Below are 25,034 nucleotides of genomic sequence, written 5' to 3'. Positions count from 1 at the left end.
GAAACATCTGATTTATTTTCAGATGTATGTAGTCAGAATTCAAATAAACCTGTAAAAATTATTTTTTCTAGGAAGTTAAAAGACATTAAAGTAGCCAAATGTACAAACAGAAAAGGAAGGAAAATAAACTGGAAAATGGAATCTGTGATCATTCATCAAGAATCCAAAGTAAAACATGAGAATGTAGAGGAAATGAAGGACTAAAAATAAAAAGATGGCTAGAATGGTAAATGGCAGAATAACAGGATTTATTAAGTACTGTGGATTTTTACAGATTTGTTCATAAAATCTTGTTATTTTGAATCTTGAAAAATTTGGATTCATATTGTAATAACTAAGTGAAATGATTCTATAAAAATGAGGGAATCACAAACATATAACAAGAAGTGAATTTCAAAAACAATTAGGATTTATAGCACATGTTTTCAAAAGAGCTCAACACCCTTTTGAAAGCCAAATTTCCCAAAGAACTTTTTATGCTTGGTGGTGACATCTGAAATTCTGCCTGCAGATGCATGTGCCTAACACTTGCAAGTCAGAAACCTGCTCTTTAGAGTTGGACCAAACAGTCAAAATTCAGTATCAAGATATGTTACACGTCGCTTAAATTGGGTTTGTTTTTCTATTGCAATTAATATGCTTTATAGAGGAAAATGGAGCCAGAAATCAGCAGTTTTTGCACTAATTTAAAATTGAGTAGACAAAAAGAGGAAGGCAGTCAATTAGGACATTAAAGAATCCATCATGAGAGAACCATGAAGGGACGCTGTAGAATTTTTGAACATAGACTTTGCAAACAACGTAGTTAAACTTTGAGCGTGGCTATGACTAGTAACCAGTATCTGTTGGAGAAGCTCTATATTAAAATGTAATTTCGCTGGCCATCCTGAGCCCTCAACAAAGAAGTTGGGCTGCTTCATCAGCTCTTGCTTTTCATTGCATGTGATGAAGTTATTCAAGCAGCGAGGAGGGGCCTGGCTTGGGTCTTCTTATTCAAAGAGGTTACCTAGAATGGACAGGTTTGTAATTAAAAATATTTCCTATTCTGCCATACTGTGAATTTGTTCATTCCCCACGGTCTACAGTGAAGTCAAGGGATCATTACTTTAGAGGCTAAAGGGGAAAATGTATTTCTCTCCATTAGCTTCTGTACCAAAAATGGTGTGTCCTGTTTGAAAACTTGCCACAGGAGGGAAAGGAATAGGAAAAAGATACAAACTTTATACCGAACAGTTAGAAGATCTCTGCACTTAGATGGTATGTTCACTGCATTTAGGGAATTTCTGGTACAACATTGAATTAAGTTTAGATAAATAGATACACTTTTATATATACTTATAGTATATATACTTTATATATACTTAGATAAATGGAGATACTTTTTTTCTGTGTTTTTAGTACTTCTTTGACTACTGATAATTTTAGGGGAATTTTTGCCAATGCCATGATGTATCTTTTCAGAAGCCGAGGATGTGTTGAGTGACTGTACACTTATGTTTAGAGAACTAAATCATGACCTGGATTTCTTCTTAAGAATCAACCCCTGTGCTCTTATGACTGTGATTATCTTCAAAATTTAATGTAATAGAAGTCAGCTTCCTTTTCCATTTATTTCAATGTATAAATATTTGAAATGCTTGATTTCTATTGTTTGGATACAATTCTACTTAACTGTGAGATTATGGGAAAAAAGTCATTGGAGTTTGTCCTTTCATGTGGGATTCAGTGTTAAGTATACGTTAAGTGGAAGTCCAGGAACCACAAATGTATTTAATAAACTTGTTACCTTTGGAGTTCTATAAGAAAGTTCAATTAAAGTTAATGAAAATATGCTTCTAATAACTTTTTAACATTTCTAGTCACTGGAAAATTGTAAGAACTTTCCACTTCAAATTCCACAGTGAAGCATAATTCTGTATAAGGAGTAGAATTCACGGAGTCCTAATTGTTCTTGAAAACATTACATTTCTGCTGCTCTATTTTAAAACAGCAGTATGACTACTGTAAGTGTATTTTACTGAAATGAAAGGTAGAAACCCCAGATCTCAATAAATATAATTTGAATTTTGACCTCTAATGGCAGCAGTTCATACTTTTTATCTGGCATTGGCAATTGAAAGGTATTCTCCAAATTCTTGTTCTTAGTTGCACTAAACCCCTTCCTATTTGATGACCAGTTTTATTTCCATGATAAATTAAATATGATAATTTTGGTTTTTTAGCAGATTCCTGCCAATATTCCATTTGTCATAATAATTAAGGCTAGGAGCAGTCTGTAGTATTGTGAAGGAAGGAATTTTCTGTTTTTCCCTTGTTGTTTAAAATTCCTAAAGCTATGGGAAAGTCAATGCGAGGATGGAAAATCGTGCTGACTGAGAGAATTCCAAACTCCCTTCTCTCTCTTTTTGTCTTCTTCTGATGCCCTGACAAGACTTTGCGATACAAATTCTATCTTGAACCTCAAATATTCCTTGTTTCTTTTCTTCCTTTCACATTATACAGGCTTTGTGTTCTGTTTCTTCTCATTCGATACTTCCTGGCTCACTCATCCTTCTGGTCTTCGCTGGTATCACAAGTCAGGGCTTCTTCTGCTCTTCTTCTGCCAGAGTACCTCATTAAATAAGCCACTTAAAATGGTTAAAATGGTAATGGACTGAACTCCTTCTAACATCAAAGGTCAGCTCAGCTTTCCTTATCTGTCTGCTAACTGTTCAAGCCCAGTCTTGGGTTGACTGGATACCTTTTTGAGGGCTGACTTCAGTGAGTTGTGAAATATACCCTTTCCAAATGTTTTAAGTGTTGCATTTAAAAATAGAAGTCCAAGGATCTAGAGGCACTGATGGAAAATCATGGGCTTCCTTTTTCATCAGCAAAATGAGATTATAATTGTAAGGGTGGTTTCTCATTCACATTGTTCAGCCACTTTTCCTTAAGCTGAATGGATTGTCATTGAGATTTATTGGTAGGTATGGCCGTACATTGGTGACTCTGAAAGGAGTTGGTTCAAGACAGCAAAAAATCTGATTCTTAATACTTTCTTTTTTGTTGAGCCATCTCTCTACTTTAAGGGCATATTACCGGATCACCGTAAGTGGTAGGTGTCCTAGATCATGTCTACAGGGATCACATTTACCAGTCCGTGTACCATAAGGGTACCTGCAGATGCAACGCGGTGATCTCATGGGAGTGCTACTCTGAAAAAAAAAGTTCCACCCTGTACTTCCAAAATGAAAACGGAAAGAATTTCTCCTGGAAAGTGGCAGCTGCGTTCTGACATCCATGTAATGGGAGCAACTGAAAGCTTTATGGTGTGTAACTGTGACACTGCATTCCAACATAAGCTTCTCCCTGCCCTTCTTCCAACCAATAAACTATTCTTCCTCTCTTTTCACTCTCACCCCTCCTAATCTTCTTCTGTTTATATGCTTTAATCATAATAGCAACAAATCCATCCCTGCCGGTATTATCACACTGTTGCAAATTTTGGCTGTCTCCTTTGGCACTTCCCTTGTAGATGGAATGATATTGCCCACTTTGATGGGGCTTAATTCTCTATGTAAAATACTGCTCTGTCAATGAATATTTTCTCTATTAAACTATTTTCAGTCCAACAATAAGATACAGATTTTTGAGAGAACAGTTTTCTCATTATTACCTTAACCCATAAAAAGGCTTTTCTTTTTCTTTTTTTTTTTTCAAACATTTTGGGCAAGTCTTCAGTTACCCAAATATTTGTAGTACAGAGTAATTTGCATTTCAGCCCTGTGAGACTTGTAAATGTAATGAACAGTCTGTGTGTTTAATATTTTTTATATTTTTAATAATTCGCAAATAGTTGAGTATGTAGACCTGACCTGTTGAGAAATAGTTTGCCCTGTCTGTAGAGAACAGTTCTGAGTTCTAGTCTTTTGTATGTTTAACAGAATTCTGGCCTTCGTCTGGAAAAATTCTAGGAGTACTTCTTACTGGAAAATATTTCAAGTAATATGAAACAAGAGATAATTTTTTGCTGTGCTGTGACCCACTTGTAAGGTGAGGTGTGGATGATCCCTCTCCTGTTACCATTAAACAGGCTTCAACATTGGAGGTCGGGTATTATGGAAGATACTGACAACCTTTTGAAAGGTGTGATTGAAAGCGTATTGATTTCAAAGGGAATTGTCAATGGTCTCAATTTACTTCTCAATCCAAGAGGTTATTTTGTAACTACCATGATAAATGTTTCACGGCAGCCGTGGTCTTCATCTCTCTGTCCAAGAATAGTAAGAGAATCTTGGTCTCTAGAACTGGGAATATTGTGTTTGGGTGAGACATATAGCTGTAAACTGTCATATATAATAACTGAAGAATAAATCCTTTTATCAGGATGTATTCATGGTGAAGAATTAGGGCCCATTACATTGACAGAATTTTTGCCACTAGTTTCTACGGGAGCAAAATCACGCACCCAGCCATACAGTAGGTGGAACCACAGAGGACCAGAAGCATTCAGTAGGGTATCAGACACGCTGCAGTCTCTATACACAATCCAGGAGTCTCCTGGAGTGCACTGAGGATAACTTCTTAAGCCAGGTAATAGACAGCCCTACCAGAGGGGATGGCCCTGATGGTCACCAACGCAAGTGAGCTAATCAGTGACATGAAAATTAGAGGCAGCCTGGGCTGCAGTGATCATGCACTGGTGGAGTTCGCTGTCAGGCAATGAGTAAAGTCAGAACCGGCTGCAGTGATTATGCACTGGTGGAGTTCACTGTCAGGCAATGAGTAAAGTCAGAACCATGAGTTTTAGGAAAGCAAACTTCCAGCTCTTCAAGGAGTTAGTCAATAAGAACCCCTGGGAAACTGCCCTCAGGGACAAGGAGGCAGAACAGAGCTGGCAGATCTTTGAGGATCCTTTCCTTAGAGCACAAGAGCTCTCGGTCCCCAGGTGGAAGAAATGAGGAACAGAGGGCGAACCCCTGGGAAACTGCCCTCAGGGACAAGGAGGCAGAACAGAGCTGGCAGATCTTTGAGGATCCTTTCCTTAGAGCACAAGAGCTCTCGGTCCCCAGGTGGAAGAAATGAGGAACAGAGGGCGAGAGACTGGCATGGCTGAGTCAAGACCTGCTGGTCAAACTAAAGGGCAAGAAAGGGATGCAGAGGCAGTAGGAGCAGTATGGGGATGCTGCTGATTGTGTAGGGATGGGGTAGGAAGGCCAAGGTGCAGCTGGAGCTGAAGCTGGCAAGGAATGCAAAGAATAAGAAGGGCTTCTACAGGTATGTCAGCCCAAAAAGGAAGGTCAAAGACAGTGTGCCCTGCCTGATGAGCAAGACTGGTAAACTGGTGACGATGGATGAGGAGAAGGCTGAGGTCTTCAACAACTTTTTTTACCTCAGTCTTCACTGACAGGTAGGAAGGCCAAGGTGCAGCTGGAGCTGAAGCTGGCAAGGAATGCAAAGAATAAGAAGGGCTTCTACAGGTATGTCAGCCCAAAAAGGAAGGTCAAAGACAGTGTGCCCTGCCTGATGAGCAAGACTGGTAAACTGGTGACGATGGATGAGGAGAAGGCTGAGGTCTTCAACAACTTTTTTTACCTCAGTCTTCACTGACAGTCTCTCTCCCCACACCTCTTGAGTGGATGGACTGTAAGACAGGGACTGAGGGAGCAGAATTCCTTCACCTGTAAGAGATCAGTTTTGTGACCACCTGAGGAACTTAAACATGCAGAAGTCTGTGGGGCTTGATGAAGTCCTGAGGGATTTGGCTGATGTAGTTACCAAGCTGCAATCCATGATATTTGAAAAGTGATGGCACTCTGTGCCCAGGGAGGTGGTCGGTGCCCCATCCCTGGAAACATTCAAGGTCAGGTTGGATGGGGCTCTGAGCAACCTGATCTAGTTGAAGATGTCCCTGCTTATTGCAAGGGGGTTGGACTAGATGACCTTTAGAGGTCCCTTCCAACCCAAACTGTTCTATGAATCTATGATCAGGGCTCTACCTTTTTGGTTACTCTGCTCTTGACCACTGTTGGCAAAGGTAGTGTCTTAGTCTTAGCAGCTGAAGTTAGATTTCCATGGCTCTCACATTCTTGCTACTGGAAGATAATTACTGAGTTATTTTCACCCCATTTTAGTTCTTCTGTACTTAAACTCTGCAGAGCAAGGTTTACTATACTCCTAATAATTTTGCGTGAAGTTAGTACTGTAGAAGCCTAATTGTGATGCACATTTTTAAAAGGACTTCATATGGTTGGCCCAATGAGTTTGGATGCAGGATTCCAACATGTAATGCTCAGAATCAAATTTATGCTAAGTCAGTGGAAACTGGCCTGAAAGTAGACGTAAATTTAGTCTCACCTCACCTTGGTGCAAATGAGACTCAGGACTACATACCTAAGGACGTAATCATTGTACCTGGCTCTGTATTACTAAAATCGTTACACTCATTCGATTACATGTTACAGCTCGTTACACTAAAAGCTACAGTTTAAAATACAAATACATTTTAAAAAATGCTGGTCCTTAAATTTTGTTTCCATCCAAGTGGAACAGCCAGGAAGCACTGGAGGCTTGTGGCGTTAAAAATGTACTTCAAATAAAATTGCATAATGTATGTTAAATAAAGAGGGTGGCAGGACATGGAAAAACCTTGTGATCACTGCAGAGCATTTTAAACAGATGAGAATATTGCTTGCTATATATATCATCAGGTAGAATCTGAAAGAAAATAGTAAAAAAATAAACCCAAGTGTTCATTCATGGTATGGAAGAGGTACATTAACTATTATTTTCAAGGCATCCTATTAATTTCTTTTTCTGCTAGCTAAATTATTCTCTTTTTACCACATAGAGTAGTAGCAAAGCCATGCTAGATACACAGCTGAGCTAAGGAGACTCTTGGCTGCTGACAAAAATCAGTCATAGTTCTGTTGGTGTACACAAGGGAGTCCTGGCATTTTCCATCATCTGAGAAGTTTGAGTTTTTCTGTTTTCCTGTCATTGAATAGCATCAGCTAAAAGTTAACATCTACTTGTGTCTTAAACTATTCCTGTCTTCTTTCTCCAGGACAGTCTGTACAAGTACAGCACAGGTTAGCTGCCTGCGAGGTGTTTGGGTATGATTATTTTGCTTCTGTGTTTCATTAGTAAGGAATAGCATGGCTATTTGTAGCTCCTGTATGTTCTACAGCTAAAAGAATGCCTTTGACTAACTTGTCCCAGAAGTGGTGACGTACCTCAGGCAAAGGGTATACCAGGGGCAGAGTATGAAAGCAGGACATGCTCCTTAAGTTATTTTTAATAATATTTCTCTGATTAAGTCATGAAAAGTAAGGAAAGGATTTGGTGTTGTGAATGAGCCTGTGGAGTGGGGAAAGATAAAAATTCAGCTTGTTGTGATCCATTGTATTACATTGGACTGGTTCAAAAGGAAGGTACAAGAAAACCCATGGTTAGGAAGTTACGAACCAGTACACACAAAAAGGAAGTTTCCCCTTGAATTTCATTAACTGTGCTTGGCTCACATATATTTATGTGCCATTTACAAAGAGTGACTTTTGTCTAGTGTCACCGAGGACAGCATTGTCCATACAACTATTTAGTTTTCCCTTTTAAAAAAAATAAAATCTTAATGTGACCTTATATTTCGCAAGTTAATACCACAGTAGAATTCTGTGAAGTTGTGAAGATTATGTGCAACTTCACAAGATGAGCATCTTTGTGTCCTGTGTCTTTGGTTAGTGCTGTTGAAATGTTCAGAAACAATGTATTTCTGAGCTTTTCAGGAAGATTTATATATATGTTGTTTCTTAGAGTAACCTTCTGTGGAACATATAAGGAAATATATATGTATGTGTACTGTTTCCTGAAGAGCTGATATAAGTGATACTTTTGTATGTCCAATTTAGAAATAGCAAAAAACATCGGATGTATGGTTGTTTGAATTTGTGTTAGCCCGAATCCAGCTTGTTGTAGTCTCCAAACTTCTCCCTTTTGTTATTCAAAGCGATGGAGACGTGTCTAAGTTGACCAGCTCCCTAAAGGTCAGTAATGGTCTTGCAGCTTTATGGAGTCAGAGGGGGTCTGCACGGGTTGTACCTGAGGTCACAGAGAAACAAGAGCAATATCTCTCACACATTTTAATAATTCTCATTTTACCTGTTTTGTTCAAATCCAGAATAGGGATTGGATTGGACTGGATCGGAGTGGATTGAATTGAATTGAATTGAATTGAATATCCCGATCTATTAGACTATGCTATCAGTGATTTTAACTATAAAAACATGAAGTTAAGTATGAACAAAGGAGAATATATCAGATGCCAAGAGGCAGAGACATCCTTGACATCAGACAAAGATAAACGGAAAACAGCACTCGAACAGGAAACAGCCCTTGTCACACAGCCAACCTGAGCTTAAGAAGTGATGCAACACAATATTAAGGCAATATTGTTTTGTTAAAAGTATGTTATGAATTTCTAGTTGCTTTGCTTTGCAGATCTCTAGAGGAGACATTGATTGGAGCTTGGCTACCCCTTCTCCCCTGCCTCAGCTCTTGCTGACTGTGCTCTAGTTTGACCTTTGAGTGACAATCTGGCCAAGGAACAAGAGTGAGGAGGTTGAGAAGACAACCATGTCAGCAGAGCACTTTAAGGAGGCAGCCTCACCTGCTGTACACATGTTGTAAAAATTAAAAGTCTGGGTGTGCTTAAGGAGAGGGACTTAAAATGTTACCTTCATATTCTCTGTACTTACTGTTTCTTATACATCTCATGAGTCATATTTGCACAGATGCAGTTTAAGAAAAGCCTGCTTTTCTTGCTGAATGTGTGGAGTGACAAAGTATACAGTAAAGGGGTAAGGGTCTCCATCAGCACTCTTGTGAAGGTGAATGACATATGTCACCATGGAGAGAACTCATGCCTATTTTAGTTCAGCATAATACGTCTTATAGGACAGAAAAGCTTAAGTACTGTCATACAATCACAGAATCATAGAATTGCCTAGGTTGGAAGGGACCTTTTAGATCTTCTAGTCCAACCATCAATGTAACACTGACAAAAACCATCACTAAACCATATTGCTAAGCACTACATCTACTTGTCTGTCGCATCTACTTGTGTCACTTGGCCCACCCAAAATATTCCAACTCTAACCATTCTATGATTCTATGATTATTTCACATCCTTTGCATTTGTTGCCCGTAAAAGTTTGTGGAGTTAAAATTCTCCACTCCATTGGCTTTTTGCTCCCACTTTGCCAGGCTATTCATATTCCTCTCTCTACACGTAACTTTCTTCAGGACTTTTATCATTCAAGCTCTTCATTAATTTTATGCTGTATTTACAGCCAGCTTTTGGCTGTAATATTCCCATTTAAGATGTACAGCACAGAATGCAACATGCATTGTCTCCCAGGGAGACAGAGATTCCTCTGGTATTTGTGATGGGTTTCCTCACTGTAAGTAACGTTAATGTGCAGAGCTTCTCTCTCGCTTGCTTTCTGCACCATATCATATTGCAAACTTGCATATCATTTGCTGTTCACCATCTCCCATGTGTCTTTTCAGCTGTATTACTTGCCAGGTTTTTTCCTACTCATTCATGCTTTAGATTATTTTTTTCCTGGGCATATTTAACGATAGTAATAGCTTCTGAGTTGGTTCTGTGAGCTGAATAATTAAAATACCAAATTTAGGTAAACAGAACCTATTTATTATATTGCTTCTTTCCATTTTGGGGTTGGTTTTTTTTGTTTGGTTTTTTCTGTACTTCTGCTTGGAAAAATTGTCCTGAGTATTTTGAAGCAGATACCCAGGTTGGATCTCATAAAGCTGGTTTGGCCTGTATTGAAACACATTGCAAACTGTAATCTAGCTACAAAAGAGAGGTAGTGATAGTCATTATGAAATACCTCTGGCTTCTCTTCCTCTACTGTCTATCTGTAATTTGAAGACCAGATCTGCAAACATTGACCAATGTATAGGTAAAGGTATCTGGATTTAGTGATTGGTTGTTCTTTCCTTGCTGAGCATCTGATGAATGATCTCTTGATGGCAGAAGGGAGGATCCGTGTATAATTGCCAAGGATGACATAAAATGTGTTTAGAATCTGACTTCGAGAAAATCAATTATTAAATCCCTCTGAACAGCTAGAGGTATTTCTAATTGAGTGAGGTAGATACACTAAAACTAGCATTTAAATTATTATTCTATATAAAACAAATCAGAGCCCAGGCTCTTGTGGTTCTTGACAGCAAGTGGCAAAATATAGCTTATATTCCAACACTGAAGCCTCCTCCTTTCCCTGTACCCCCAAACATGGTTGCTTCACACATGTCTTCTATTAAGAACGCTTCCCAGTCTGTGCTATTTTCTAACCTGTGCCCAGATGTTGTCTTGGAACATCCTGACTGGTTTTGGCTAAAATCAGCCCAGTTTAGCTGACCAGTGTGGAAGCTACAATGCAAACAGCAAGCCACAAGCACAGCTGATAAAAAATTTTCTACTAGTTTCACCTCTTTCTATTTACAGAAGGCATACAATATAAAGGAAAAAAATCATCTAGAATAGTCAATAATCAGTGCTTCTGATAAGATAAAGCTTAGATTATTTCTGTACTGATACCATAAAGAAATCTGTTTGTTGTATTCCTGTTCTGGCCATAGCTCAGCTCTGTGCATATGAACCTACTTTAGTGTGTTTAATTATGAATTTGCTCTTTTAGTGTAGGACATCATTAATATTCATGTAACCAGTGTACTGGATGGGCATCTCTAGGTTTTGCTATATTTATTCAGCAAAGAATTAGAAGTGTGTACCTGGGTGGTAGGTGTACGTGTGTGTGTTGGACTTGGCATGAGCCCAAGGCAATACCTAGACCATAAAATAAGTATAGTAAGACTCCTCTGTGGGACTTAATTCTTAGAAAACACTTCAGAATTTTCAGTGATAAGATTTTCTATTAACTGTGTTTGAGATATTGATTCTGTTGCCCATTTAATATGCACAAACATTTGTGTAATTCATGACTGAGCCAGGTGAATGGGCAAGTCCCGCTCTGGTGTGAGGAAAGCCCAAGCCAACGGTGTCTGGTTTGTCCTTTGGATTTTCTTGGAAATCTGCTCTGCACAGCTGGTAATAAAGCAGGGGGTGCTTCCCTGACCCTACTTGTTTTGCCTGCAGGTTTCTGCATACTGAGTAGAAGAAATTGTGATTGATGTGGCACTCCGTGTCAAGGGTAGACTGTAGATTACCATTAAGTGCATCATTATGTTATCTTTGAAAAATTTACTAGGTTTCACCTGACAGATAATAGCTTTTTCTCTGCCAGCACAACAGAGGAAAAAAAACTAATATACGGGATGAACTAAAATACATCAAAAGAAGTGTTACTTTGGATGGAGAAAGAGAGCGTTAGCATTTTGTAGGGTTTTGAAGGAATTTTACATAAAATTTCCTTGCTCATTTTCTTTCCTGCCCCATGACTTGACGATGCTGTTGCTGCAGAGCAGGGACACGTGGCTGTGGGTCTGTGGGCGTGTGGCCACACAACTGCCCTTGGGTGGTTCTCCACCGAGCATCCGTCAGGGCGACGGCTCGGTCATAAAACGTAATAGACTGCTCCCTTGCTTCTGCCCGCTGGTTTGATCCTCATGGAGTTCCTCATGGGCTCCGAGTTGTGTAGCCAGTGCAGAATCTGGGTCTTGTGTACTTTTTCTTGGTCGCTATTGTATTAACTATTCCTGCACCCCCGGTGATTACTAACAGATTATTCAGCAGGAGCAAATACTTTCCAAAACCTTCCCTGCTCAGAAGTCAATGTGAGCCTCTAATGACTGCTGCTTCTGCCATTAAAGCAAAGTGAACCAAAGGGTTATTTCTGAGAAGTTTCACTTTCTGCCGGTGTGGGATGGATATTTTCTTCAGTGGGCCGGAGTCTTGTTGTTTTATGACATCGGTTGAGAGATCTGAACATGCCCACGAGGTGTTGTGGGCAGGGACGGGCTGTCCCTTGAGAGCCCAGGTACAGGACTGCGAAAGCCTGGCTGTAATTAATGAATTCATCGACTTGGGGTCTCTTGTGAAACAAATCTTTAAAATGACTCCTGCTCCTTTCTGGCAGTCAGCATCTGCCTTTTTGCATCCCACCTGCTTTTCTCCCCATTTTGTTTCTCTTAGCAAAACAAGTCACAGGCGACAGGACAAGAGGAAATGGCCTCAAGTTGCGCCAGGGGAGGTTCAGGCTGGATATTAGGAAACATTTTTTCACTGAAAGGGTTATCAGGCATTGGAATGGGCTGCCCAGGGAGGTGGTTGAGGCACCATCCCTGGAGGTGTTCAAAAGACGGGTTGATGAAGTGCTGGGAGGTATGGTTTAGTGATGATGCTCCTTGTTTGTTGTCTGGGTGTCTATTTTTGTCAGTTAGGTTGACGGTTGGACAAGATGATCTTTAAGATCCCTTCCAACCTAGAAGATTCTGTGATTCTGTGATTCTGTGATCAAACCCACCTGATTTCAAAAGTGTTGAGCTTCTCTCGTTGGCATCAGAGGAGTTAACAGCCCTGAAAATCATGTCACTTTTGAATACTGGTTGTAAGCGGCATCCAGTTTGCATCATGGTGTCATATCCTCAGTGCTGTCCTTTACCAGCCCCTCTCACAAGTAGCATTCCCTGCTCAAACTTCAAATTGCACCTGGCAAATATATTCAACTCCTTCAGTAAATGCATTAGTGATAAAGACTACTGTGGGGTTTTTTTGGCTTGATCTGATTTGCATACTTTTAGCGTTTTTATAAAGAAACCATTTTAATATTTTACAGAAGTCCTTTGCTGGTGTGGTTGAGACTATTAAATTGTGCAGGGATGAACAACAATTTGTTGTAAATTTAATTGTTTGTCTTTTTGTACTCTGTTCTCATTTTAATCAAAACAAAGAAACCATGCAACTGTTTCTGCAAATCCAAAAACATGTTGACATAACCGTTATCCAGTGAAGACCAGAAGGAGCTCAGTTGTTACCTTGTCATTTTGTTTTAGATAGAAAGCCCAGTTGTACAGGAACATGTATGTTCTTTATGCAGGTAGTTTGGGGGAAGCCTTTGTTGTATTCTTAACATTCATATGAAACAGGGACAGAATCATAGAATTGTTTTGGTTGGAAGAGACCGTTAAGATCATCAAATCTAACTGTTATCCTAGCACTGCCAAGTTACTACTAAACCATGTCCCTCAGCATCACATCTACAAGTCTTTTAAATACCTCCAGGGATGGTGACCACCCCTTCCCTGGGGAACCTATTCTAATACTTGATAACGTTTTTGGTGAAGAAATTTTTTCCTAGTATCCGATATAAACCTTCCCTGGTGAAACTTGAGGCCATTTGCTCTTGTCTTAGCGCCTCTTACTTGGGAGAAGAGAAGGTCACCCACCTCTTTGCAACCTCCTTTCAGGTAGTTGTAGAGAGCAATCACATGAAGTGAATTGTACTCATTTAAGGATCCTGCCTAAACAAAGCTCCTTGGTCAGTGCCCTGCTTTCAGGGAATGGACATTTAGTATTCTCTCCCTTGAGGGCTCACTTCTCCTATGAAATAAGTAGTTTCTCTTCCCTCTGTGTTGTAAATTTACTGTGCAGTCAAACATACCTGAAGTTGATCTGGTAGCTCTAGACACTGAAGTATGTAAACAGTGACAAAAGTGAAACTCCAAAAGTCCCCCCACCTTCCTACTATTGTGTGTGTGTTGCAGGAATAAAGAGCAGAACATTCTGGGGGTTCAGTTAGTGTTTCTCTGAACATGTCCTCAGGCCATGCCCTGTTCGTTCTTTCAGTGACAGATGTACCACTTCAGTAGGGACCAGGAGCTGCCTCAGCACCCACATTGAATTGTATGAAGAGCTCACAGAAAGTGTTAGCCTTGTGTTGTTAACAAGATCTAAAACTTCTGAGACGCTGCATTGTATTATAGTCCCTTGAACTATTCAGGTCTTGAGCCCTGTGTAATTTAAAGAGTTAAAAATTAATGATAAAAGTAGAAGCAGCTGCCTGGTGACTAACCCAAAGAACAGCTCTGCCTTGCACATTGAACTTTAATGTATGCGTCATCCTGAGTGTTGAAATCTTGCGATTTAATAGCATGTTGAATAAATAACTGTTAAATAAACTGAACAACAGCTTTACAAATGCTGTTTATTGTCACAACAATCAACAGTGACAATTCCAGTACAATGTAAGAATACATGTACTGGTTTTGTGGGGTTGACCAAAGCACACCAAGGGTATGTGGTGTGACCCACAGCTCTCAGTGACTTGTGAGCACAGGGTGTGTTTGCCTTCGGTAGATTCACTGGCCAACTTTCAGAAGTCCATAGATCTGCTCAAGTCCCTGTGACTGGTGTCTGTAGTTGCCCGGCTCTTGCCATGTGCTTGGCCCATAAAAATCACTGGACTTTGAATTGGGGGCAATTTTAAACCAGGTGAATCTGGATTTCTCTCTATAGATATGTGTAATATTTTTTGTATGTTCAGTGATTGTTATCACAAGAAACTTCTATCATTAATTTTCCATAAATAAAGGCATTAAGCTTTGCACTTTACTTAATGGGTTATACCGTGGCATTCATAGGTGTGATGATATCTGGTGGTTAGGACAGGCAGAGTCCTCCATCTTCAGTATGACTGGTCTTATAATAGTTCTGAAAGTTGTAACTTGAATATAATTCTGTGCCATCTACTTGATTTCAGCTAGTATGAACTACACATAGATAAGATCCTGACAATTGAAAGGTTAAAAAAAAAAAAAAAATTAAAGAGCACTTTATTTCCTTCATTTTACCTGCATATTTCAACTTCACTTATTTCAAGACACGAATATGACACGCTTTTTTATGAAAGTGTGTGTCATTATAATAAAATATGTTAAATCTGTTGTATCCACAGTGGTATCACAAAGAAATTGAACTACATCTTCAAGCAATTCTGCAGGCAAATGCACATTTCAGAATTCTGGCTCAGGAATCTAGCAATAAACTAAGAAATAGTTGATAAGTGATAGAAAAATGAAAGTTTTACATTTCTCTATTATTATCTGCAAAATATTAAAAAAAAAAGAAATTCAAGAAAATTATCTTCCATCTCACCACCATCTTTTAAATTTGTGTGCCGTTAAAAAATGCAGGAATGCACGGGTCATTGTAACAGCTTTCTTGGTTTGTCCTTTTTCTTCCAAGGTTTAGCAACTTCCCCCAGTGGTTAGTACAGCACTCCAAGCCACTAATCCTCTATCTATAAACTGTAATGTCAAAGGATTAATGTGTGCCTGGGAACACAGGTCAAATCTGCTTTAGATCACAACAGTTTGAGTTCAGCTCCTAGCTGAAATATCACAAAACTACCATATAATTTAGTACAAGTCTTGCATTCCTATACTTCAGCTGCTGGTTGCCTTTAATAAAAAGAGGCCCAGGATTGATTCCCTGAGAATGTCTTTTTCTTTGTCTAAAAACAAAGTAGTATCAGCTGGAAAGAAGAAAGATTTCTTAAAATAGTTCTGTATTAGATATAAATAGCACTTTCAGCGTCTGCTTTTAAAATACTGTAGAAAGTAGAGGATGGGGAGTTATTGATATTTCCTGGATTTCTTCTCTTTGCTGTGTTCCAATGGCCAACTCTGTAAGCAAACCTGCTGTGTTCCAATGGCCAACTCTGTAAGCAGTTACTCTGAGTAACTGCTGAGACCACGGTGCTGCACACAGATGCAGTGGCAATGCCTCGGCTGAGTCTCATTTGACAGCAAAGATAATTATTTTAAAATATTTCTTACAAAAATATTAATCTAATTTGTGCAATACATAGAATGATACGTGCAGTAACTGGACATACGTAACTACATCTGTTTTGTTTATGTTGAGTCACCAGCTAAGCACAGCAATTTATACCTAATTATCTGCAAAGGTAATATCCAGAATCTCTCTTACCTTGCTTGCTTGGTGCTTCTGTTGTGTGCTGTAGCCATGTGTCCTTGAGGGGTTTTCCTGTAGGAATTCTTGTAACATGTTTCTACTTCCCAGGGAAAAGTGGCAGGTATCCTTTTAGAATATTTGTTTGATCTTAACATTGAAATGTGATTGAGAGTAGGTTTATCAATTCCCTTTTGGTTAACGTAGGTGAGGTTTTTAATTAATATAATTCTATTTTAAGGCTACAGTGTATTCTATTATAAATAATAGAATAATTACCAACTCTAGAATGTGTGTAATTCAGTATATAAAACGCAGTATCATGCACCACTGTACATGTCTTTGTGAAGGAGCCTTGTGCTTAGCCTCTTCTTCTGACCAGGTTTCCCGATACTCAACTGCAGATTGAAAACCCCGTGTCTTGTCAAAGCGTGAAGATATTGTCAGAGTGGCTGACATCTTTTACTTTGGTTGGTTGGTTTACTTAGAGAAAACATTTTCCCAGATACAATAAAAAGCAGTGTACCTTTGCTGACATTCAAAGGGTTCCTGCCTGCTGCCCTCTGGTGGGGTCACCTCCTCCTGGAGCAAGGGGCTGTGCTCCCTTGTTTCAAAACCCATGGACCTGAGCATTTCATAACCACGTTCTTGTTTGCTTCGTCTTTGTTATGGTTTAATCCCAGCCAGCAATTAAGCACCACGCAGCTGCTCGTTCACTCCCCTCCGTGGGATGGGAGAGAGAGTAAAAGCGAGAAAACTCATGGGTTGAGAGAAAGACAGTTTGATGGGTAGAGCAAAAGCCACGCTCAAGGAAAGCCAAACAAGGAATTCATTTACTGCTTCCCATCAGCAGATGGGTGTTCAGCCACCTCCCGGAAAGCGCGTTCACTCCCCTCCGTGGGATGGGAGAGAGAGTAAAAGCGAGAAAACTCATGGGTTGAGAGAAAGACAGTTTGATGGGTAGAGCAAAAGCCACGCTCAAGGAAAGCCAAACAAGGAATTCATTTACTGCTTCCCATCAGCAGATGGGTGTTCAGCCACCTCCCGGAAAGCGGGGCTCCATCACACATAACGGTTACTTGGGAAGACAAAATGCCATCACTCCAAACGTCCCCCCCTTCCTCCTTCTTCCCCAGCTTTATATACTGAGCGTGATGTCATATGGTATGGAATACCAGTTTGGCCAGTGGGGATCAGCTGTTCCTGCTGTTTCCCTTCCCGACTTCTTGTGCCACCCCATCCTACTCGTGGATGGGGTGGTGTGAGCAGCAAAGAAGACACTGACTCTGTGTGAGCACTGCCCAGCAGTAACTCAGACATCCTTGTGTTACTAACACTGTTTTCAGCAAAAATCCAAAATATAGCCCCATAATAGCTTCTATGAAGAAAATTAACTCTACCCCAGCCAAAATAGAATCAGTTTAAAAATTTAGCCTGGGCACACCGCAAGCCCTGCCAATGTGTCTGAGGGCCAACGCACCTGGAAACCCGGCTTCATGTCAGGTGAAGACTCATTTATAAATGAAGTCCAGCAGGTCCAGAGAGATGATTCTGCCACTTTACTCTGCTCTGGTGAGACCTCACCTGGAGTATTGTGTGCAGGTCTGGAGCCCTCAATATAAGAAGGACATGGACCTGATGGAGAGGGTCCAGAGGAGGGCCACAAGGATGATCAGGGGGATGGAGCACCTCTGCTACGAGGACAGGCTGAGGGAGCTGGGGTTGTTCAGCCTGGAGAAGAGGAGGCTCCGGGGAGACCTAATAGCAGCCTTCCAGTACCTGAAAGGAGCCTACATGAAGGCTGGGGAGAACCTGTTTAGAAAGGCCTGCAGCGACAGGACGAGGGGCAATGGCTTCAAGCTGGAGGGGAACAGATTTAGATCGGAGATTAGGAGGGGGTTCTTCACTGTGAGGGTAGTGGAGCACTGGAACAGGCTGCCCAGGGAGGTGGTTGAGGCCCCTTCCCTGGAGATATTCAAGGAGAGGCTCGACGAAGCCCTGGGCAACCTGGTCTAGTTGGGGGTGTCCCTGCTGACTGCGGGGAGGTCGGACTAGATGACCCTTGGAAGTCCCTTCCGGCCTGGGCAATTCTATGATTCTATAAGTCTCCTGGACTGGGATGTGGTGCTGTAGGACTTTGCTGACAGTCGTTTTCTCGTGTCCTGGCAGGTTCTTCGCTCTGTGCTGCTGTTCCCGACGATAGAGCGCATGGCTCAGTCCCCCCAAGGCAAGCTCATGACCCCTCTGCTGTGCAAACTTCGTTACGTTCTGTACATGCCCGTCTACCTGCTCTCCTTCCTGCCGGAGGGAGTCAAAGCCTCCCTGGTGCGGTTTGCTCTGCGAGGAATGAAGACCTGCGATGAATCTTCCATAACGACCTCCGTCAATCTCTTCAGCGTGGACTGCATTGGTGAGCACCCTTTTGGGTTTTTTTCTTTTGTTACACCAGCTCTTGTATTGTTCTCATTTAGTAAGTGGTAATGGAGTTTTCTAGGCAAAAGGTTCATACTAAGGCATGATTAAGTTTTGAAGGACAGGTCTAATCTTTTCTCAAATTAAGACCATGGGTACAGGAAAACCTCCAATGAGTCAATTTAAAAAAAAAAAAAAATCATAAGAGGAAAATAACAAATAAAATATTTTCCGAAAGAATATATATTTCTTAAGAAAACTGACCTATACTACTAACAGTATCTCTTGATTAAAACATGGTTTTACAATCTAGTTTATGTTAATCATATCTTCTTTTTGCATTTAATTCATATTGGATGGTGAAAATAAATCAGTAGTCATTTTCACAAAGGGTTCTTTGCATCTGTTTGTTAAAGCTATGATTTAACCAGCTCTATAGATTTTGTCATCTGAATAAGAGTATTGGTAAATTCAGAAAAGGGCCTTCAGCCTACAAAGATATACAGGAGTTACTTTATGCACAGAATAGTTTCGGCACTTTTTGGGGCATATGAAGAAAGAAGATTAATGTTCCTCCAGTGCATATTGTATGTATATTTTGCACATTCTAGCAGGAGAAACAGCTTTAAGAAAGGGAATAATTTCAGATAAATTATGTTAAGTTCAGAATGAAAACCAGAACATGGATTGTGCTATACTCCAGGTATTTTGGTAAGTTAGCAGTTGAAAACAATTTGGAATAGAATTGACGTGCTAACACAGTAATAATAGCAAGAAGGAAGTTTTGATTGCATTAATAGTAGTAAAAACACATTCCTACATTTCCAGTTGTGCTCTGTCTTCTATCAGTTAAATTTTACCTACTAATCTTCTGAACAGATGTGCCAGAGTAGCGGTGATTGCGGCGAGGCCCTGTGCCTTTGGCGGATCTCTGTGGATGTGTTGGTCTGTACTGGAGGCTGGCAGTGGGACTGTGTGGGATGAAGTGGGAAGCGAGGTGGGCAGTGAGGGTTCTTACTGCCAAAGCCCTGTTTCTGTTAGACAAACCTGGCATAAAGACAGTGGCTCCTCTGCAGCACCCTGGGCCTTTACATTATCGGTTGATAATGTAAACTTCTGGTAGGAGTCATATGGTCTGTTGCTTCAATTCCTATTAATTTATGGCAGTTTTCTGATGAGCAAGGGAAAAAGCAAGCGGGCAGTCGTACATACACTGGGCTTTCAGGCTTCTTCCTTTGATAATTTAGTCTCGGAGAAAGGTATGTGAAGGTCTGTGGGGTCACATCTCCACAAGCCAGGAACCTTTCTCTGGTCCCCACAGATAAACTTTTACCTCTCAAAACAGGTTATCCACATCCAGGGTTGTATTGGAAATGGTCCTTGGCCTGCAGTAACCTCCAAAAAAGCATGGCCAGCCATTGTTTGTGCGGGCTGTTTGGCCCAGACCACAGCAGGGGCAGGAATAATTTACCAGAACGGATTTTGTGTGCTGCTGTTGGAGCCTGACTCTCTGAGCTCTTTAGTCCCCAGAGGAATGAGCCCGGTTGATGCCTGCGTGTCAGCCCCTTGTAATTTTCTGTGTGCACCAGGGTCTGATCTGTGTCCAAGCTGTAAGGTAAATTCAGGCAAGAAACCAGGCTGAAGGCTCTTGTGCTCATAGGGTGGGATCCCTGCCTATGTTCAATTTATTGACTGAATTCATTGTACCAGAATGAAACCCCCTGTGAGCCCATGTCTTGTAAAACTTGCATAAATAGGCCTTATTGATGCAACTGGTTCCTTTGGGCTTGTGATATCATCTCTCTTGAGCAGAATTCCCCTTAGGTTTCATCTTTGGAAACTGATGAGGTTTTACAGCCCAGTGACTCAGGACCACATGTGTGGATTAATAATCTTAGGGCTTTCCGGATATTGCCTCTTAACCTTGTCTCGTATTGTTTGCGGACAATAGAAAATGTAACCATTCAGCAAAAATTTGCTAAATCTAGCACAACAACCGAGTCTGTCTTATGGGACTGCTCATCTGTGAGTTACTGAAGCCTCTGAATTTGTGGTAAATGTTTTCCTGATTGATTCCTTGTCCCTTAATAAACTGCTAGATATGGTTCAGAAACCTTCAGCGAATGAAGTTGTTTCTCCTCTCCGGGAAGGTTGCATGTCAACTCATTAAAAATACACATATTGCCTTTGGCATGTAGATCTGTTGCATTACTGTAATTGTAATAAAAGCTGTGATTAAGGGCAGAAAAGATGGTAAAAGTTTCCTTAAAACTAATACGTCCGTTAAAACAAACCAACCTGCCAGGGATTTGTTACCACATCCAAAGCTTAGTCACAACAATGTTTTCTCTCCTCTGAAAGGAAATGAGATTTGAAAACTTAATTATAGCGGAACTCTAAGACTGAGTGCCGCTCCCCTTGACATGGAGAGGGAAAAGGTGGCAGCAGAATCAGGCCCTCAGTTGAAAGAGTCAGTGAAGGAAGAATTATATTACCTCTCTATCCCACCATTTCAAATTATGTTTGCTCCTGCTTCTTATCCAAACTTGTCTTTCCATTGTCCTGACTTTATGGTTGATGGTACTGGAAGCCTCAGCCACACAGCAGAAGGCATCATGATGATGCTGTGCAGAAAGGTAACAAAATATAATGTCTTGTCCCAAAGGGGAAATCGTGCAGGAAGAGGAGAGACAGCAGGGACTGTAAAGAAAATGGATTGTAAGGAAGGATGGGGAGACACGGTGTGTACATAATAAAGGACCTACTGGAAATAAGCAAAGGGGTCTGAAGGCACATGCCTACCCGGATTAAACTTCTAGCAAAGATATCTTAGGGCACTACAATGACCAAACTGGCATTTGGGTACTTGTATTCATGAACCTAGGAGATGAATGGACAGAAAAATTGGACGTGGGTGACCTTGAGTTATCTGAAACATTGTCGCTGTGTTTATTCAGGCTGGCAGAACAAGGATACCCCTATCTAGCACAGTGGTGGTTGTTCTACAAATCATGTACAGCCCTGCAGTGCTGGAATACTTTGGCACTGCAGCCCGGTGAAATTTGTAAACATTTCTTTGGTGACAGATGCCAGTAGCAGACTTACAGTGACAGTAAACCATTCTATCTACGCGGGACAGGATTTATTGTCCAGCCATTTGACTGGCAAACTTCCTCCATTTGTTTCTGTAAAATTTCCACAAAAGCACAGACATTACTTAATGGGTAAACACCGCGAGGCTTTTTCGAGAGGCGGGCTCAGGGGTCAGGGGTGAACGTCTGGATGACAGTGAAGATACAGATAAGCACAATAGCAAGAAAAACCTCCAACTGGCCCAAACGCGGTGCGTCCTTTGTGATCTTGAACCTGTGACTTCCCCGGAGGAATCTCCCTGTTTGTTTAACCTGTTCAGGGAGCAGGGGAGCACAGCGATCTGGAGTGGGGACAGATCTGCTTTGTGCAATCCAGGTTGGGAAGGAGGGGGCTCAGAAACCTAAAATGAGGGTTTCAGATGGGTTTAGGCTGTCACACAAATGCAGGCTGGAGACAGTAGAGTTCCAGTTTAAGTGTCCAAGAGATGTTGTAAGACAAGGAACTGAAATTAAACTTTGGAGTTTGGATTCAAATTTTCTCTTGTTCCAAGTGTGGAGACATTCAGATTTCATGTGGACTGTTTACATTTCTCTCATTTTACAGAGAAAAAAAGTTTTAGGGCTGTTTCAGGCACTCCACTCCTGCACCCACAGGACTGTGTAGGAAGCGAGTGTCCTCACTGAGGTATTGAGGCTTCTCTCCCAGCAGTAGCTGCTTCTCTCTCTTGCTTCCTGTTGCTATAAAAATGGAACATAAGCTTTTACATTGGCTAAGTTACTTTAAAATTTTATCTCCAAGGAACCAACTGGAAAATTTCATTCTGAGTTTGAATTATCCCAGCCCTGGGAGTTGTTATGTCTTGCGATCCGTTTCTATTCCAATTCTCTCTTCTTAATCAGAGAGATTTTCGATACGGCATTATGGGTGATCTTCCTCTGACCACTGTGGACATCATGCTGTGCAAATAGTTGGTAGTTGAATGGAACTAAAGCTCTCCATGGAGTCATGTGAAGCCAAGAGGGAGTTGCACATTATATTCTCATTTAGGTTTTATTTCAAACACTATATTAGCATGTTTAAAAAAGAGCCTGATGTTCAAGACAAGCTATTGCCCAGCATCACATAGCTGATCAGCAGCAGAACTGTACATAGACCTACAGCCCAGGGCAACGGTTGATCTACTGAACCTGCTTAACCATTAATTTAACCTTATAAATATATGTACATATGTTAGTCATGAGCAGCATCCACAAACCACATTGGCCAGACAGGCTGATGTGCATGCACTGCATTTTAAAACAGAGACAGAAACTGATACCACGAAGGATTTCAGGGAGCACCTTGCAATCTCACACCTACATTTGTCATAGTGGGCAGAAGACTAGAAGCTTTCCTCCCCCCTCACCACTGGACAACTGTGCAGATCTTCAAACCTAGACCAGTACATTTTCAAGTTGATTTTCCAGACTGACTGAAATCAAAGCCCTGGCAGTAAAAAGTGTTTGCTTTGTTTCTTCTCATGAATCTAAGTTTTAGATAACTTCTGGCTCTAATGCAGAAATCATTTCAAGGATATTTTTCTGCTTTTGTAATTAAATATATATAGAATTTCAGACATGATATATTGCCAGGCAAAATTTCACAGAGAGAAGAAATTGCTGACATGGTAGGTAACTTACATCTACATAAACTAAATAATGTTAAACCTGGACAGTGTTGTGTAGGATATCACAGGTGAGCAAAAAAGGCTGAAGCTCAGCAGGTCTCCTCTCTTCTTCCTACATGCATTCTTTGGTACTCAGTGGGGCAGAAAGAGGTTGGAATGATACACCAGATAATCTCCCTCCCTCTCACTAGCATCTAATTAGGATTTAAGAGAAGTCATCTTCCCTGAAATCAGGTAACTCTACAGCCGTCTCTTACACGATGTTTTTTACCTGTACCTGGATTTCTGCTGCCAGATACTGCCGGGGGTCAGAGGGCTGCTTTAGGGACCCAGCAGTCGCACCCGGCGTGCTAAATCCTCTGCTTCTGCAGAGTTTCTCAGCAGGCTCCTGTGCGCTGTCACAGCTGAGTCCTATCCACTTCTGACATTTTAAGTGATGATCGTAATATGTATTTCTGCAAAGTGTTTAAGAGCGTGTTTCCTTACCTGTGGAAACACAGTAATATTTTATCACCTGCTTCGCAGGAAAAGGGGCCAAAGAATAACAGTCTTTAATATTTTCATGTTTCCTCTGCTACTGTTTATTTTCCTGTGTGATGCCTGACTAAAATGTTTGTTTAATGTAGTCGGACAACTCACCTTACCAAGGCAGCACTTAAGCTGACGGAAAAACCTCACATCTGCTTTATTCTTTCTTGAGTGAACTAAACTTTTCCTTATTTCAGAGTAGGATGCTCGTATTAAATTACTGGAGGAAGGCAACGACTTTTATGTATTTATAGTCCTATTTATTTTTTAAAGTCAATCTGCTTCCTAATTTACCCCATTTCCAAAAGAAAGAAAGATGTTTAACAAGGACTTTTATTACTTGCAAAAGCTTTTACATTCCTGTGAAAGCCTTGTGAAAATAATAGTAATAATGTGGAAATTTCTCTTTGGGTTTATTTCTGTTAATTATTCCTCTTTTTCTTCTTGGGGGGAAAACCCAACGAAAAAACTCCCATCATAAATATTACTCATGAGGCGTGATTGTTTTGATAGTGGGACTGCTGATCGTTTCCATGAAATGTGAGGCACAGTTGGGATTTGGTTGGGGAAAGGGAGATTGTTTATTCACCCCTGGTGGAGTTTCATCCCCAGGGATACGATTTACTCCCACAAACTCGCAGCGCGTCTAATGATGTGTTGCAAATGGCATGAAAAAGGAAGGGGTAACATCAACAAAGCAGAAAGGATGTTGAAAATAAGCGTATGCCAGTTAAGTGCTAGCAGCTACAGTTGCTTTGTGTTAGCCAGTGCTAGATAGTCACCTGCAAATTGGCACTTTATTTTCCCTGGGCACAATACAAAGCCCCCTGAGTTCAGGGGAAGGATTCCCTTTCGATGGGCTCATGCTTTTTGTCTCAGAGGTGTCTGTGTAAACTCCCCCAAGGAGTATCTGAAGTAGAGCTCGTGTCTCTGTCATAACTTGTGTTTACTGGTGGGGAATTTAGCTTGATTCATCAAACTCTTTCATCATGCAGTGCCAGCAAAGCACTCAAATACACGCTAAATCTATACCAATGGGTAAACTATAAGTATCTGTGTCTTGGAATAAGGTTTTTTTGGAAAACGACATTTACAAAGCTGCTAACTAATGCAATACCTGTCATCCCACGGGCTTAAAGGGGACACTGCTCTGAATGTAATTCCTACAGCTATCTAAAACAATATTGATCTGCTTTGCTGCTGCTTCTTGTTCTGAAAATGTCCACCAGTGCTCACTGTCTCCCTTGCCTAATTATTTAATGTGACTGTATTGACAAGGAGAAAATGCCTACACAATCTTCATGGCTCTGGGGAGGAAATGCTGGCTTAACCTGAGCAAACCCAGTGGTGCAGGAGATTGCTTACTGGTTAGTGCAGTGGTCAAGTGTATAGTGCAAG

The 25,034-nt window shown here is 40.8% G+C and overlaps 1 protein-coding gene across 2 annotated transcripts in view; it reads left to right on the top strand.

Moving 5' to 3' along the window:
- LDAH (lipid droplet associated hydrolase) overlaps positions 1-25,034 on the top strand; it is a 119,761-nt gene that overhangs the window by 59,834 nt on the left and 34,893 nt on the right. For both annotated transcript variants that reach the window (XM_014956900.1, XM_014956898.1), the window contains exon 5: positions 18,107-18,347. In XM_014956900.1, the coding sequence (XP_014812386.1) occupies positions 18,107-18,347 (241 nt within the window). The remainder of the gene's footprint in view (positions 1-18,106; positions 18,348-25,034) is intronic.

Source organism: Calidris pugnax, unplaced genomic scaffold, assembly GCF_001431845.1.
Source record: "Calidris pugnax isolate Ruff unplaced genomic scaffold, ASM143184v1 scaffold171, whole genome shotgun sequence".
NCBI classification, from domain to species: Eukaryota; Metazoa; Chordata; class Aves; order Charadriiformes; family Scolopacidae; genus Calidris; species Calidris pugnax.
This window is presented reverse-complemented; position numbering and strand designations above follow the sequence as displayed.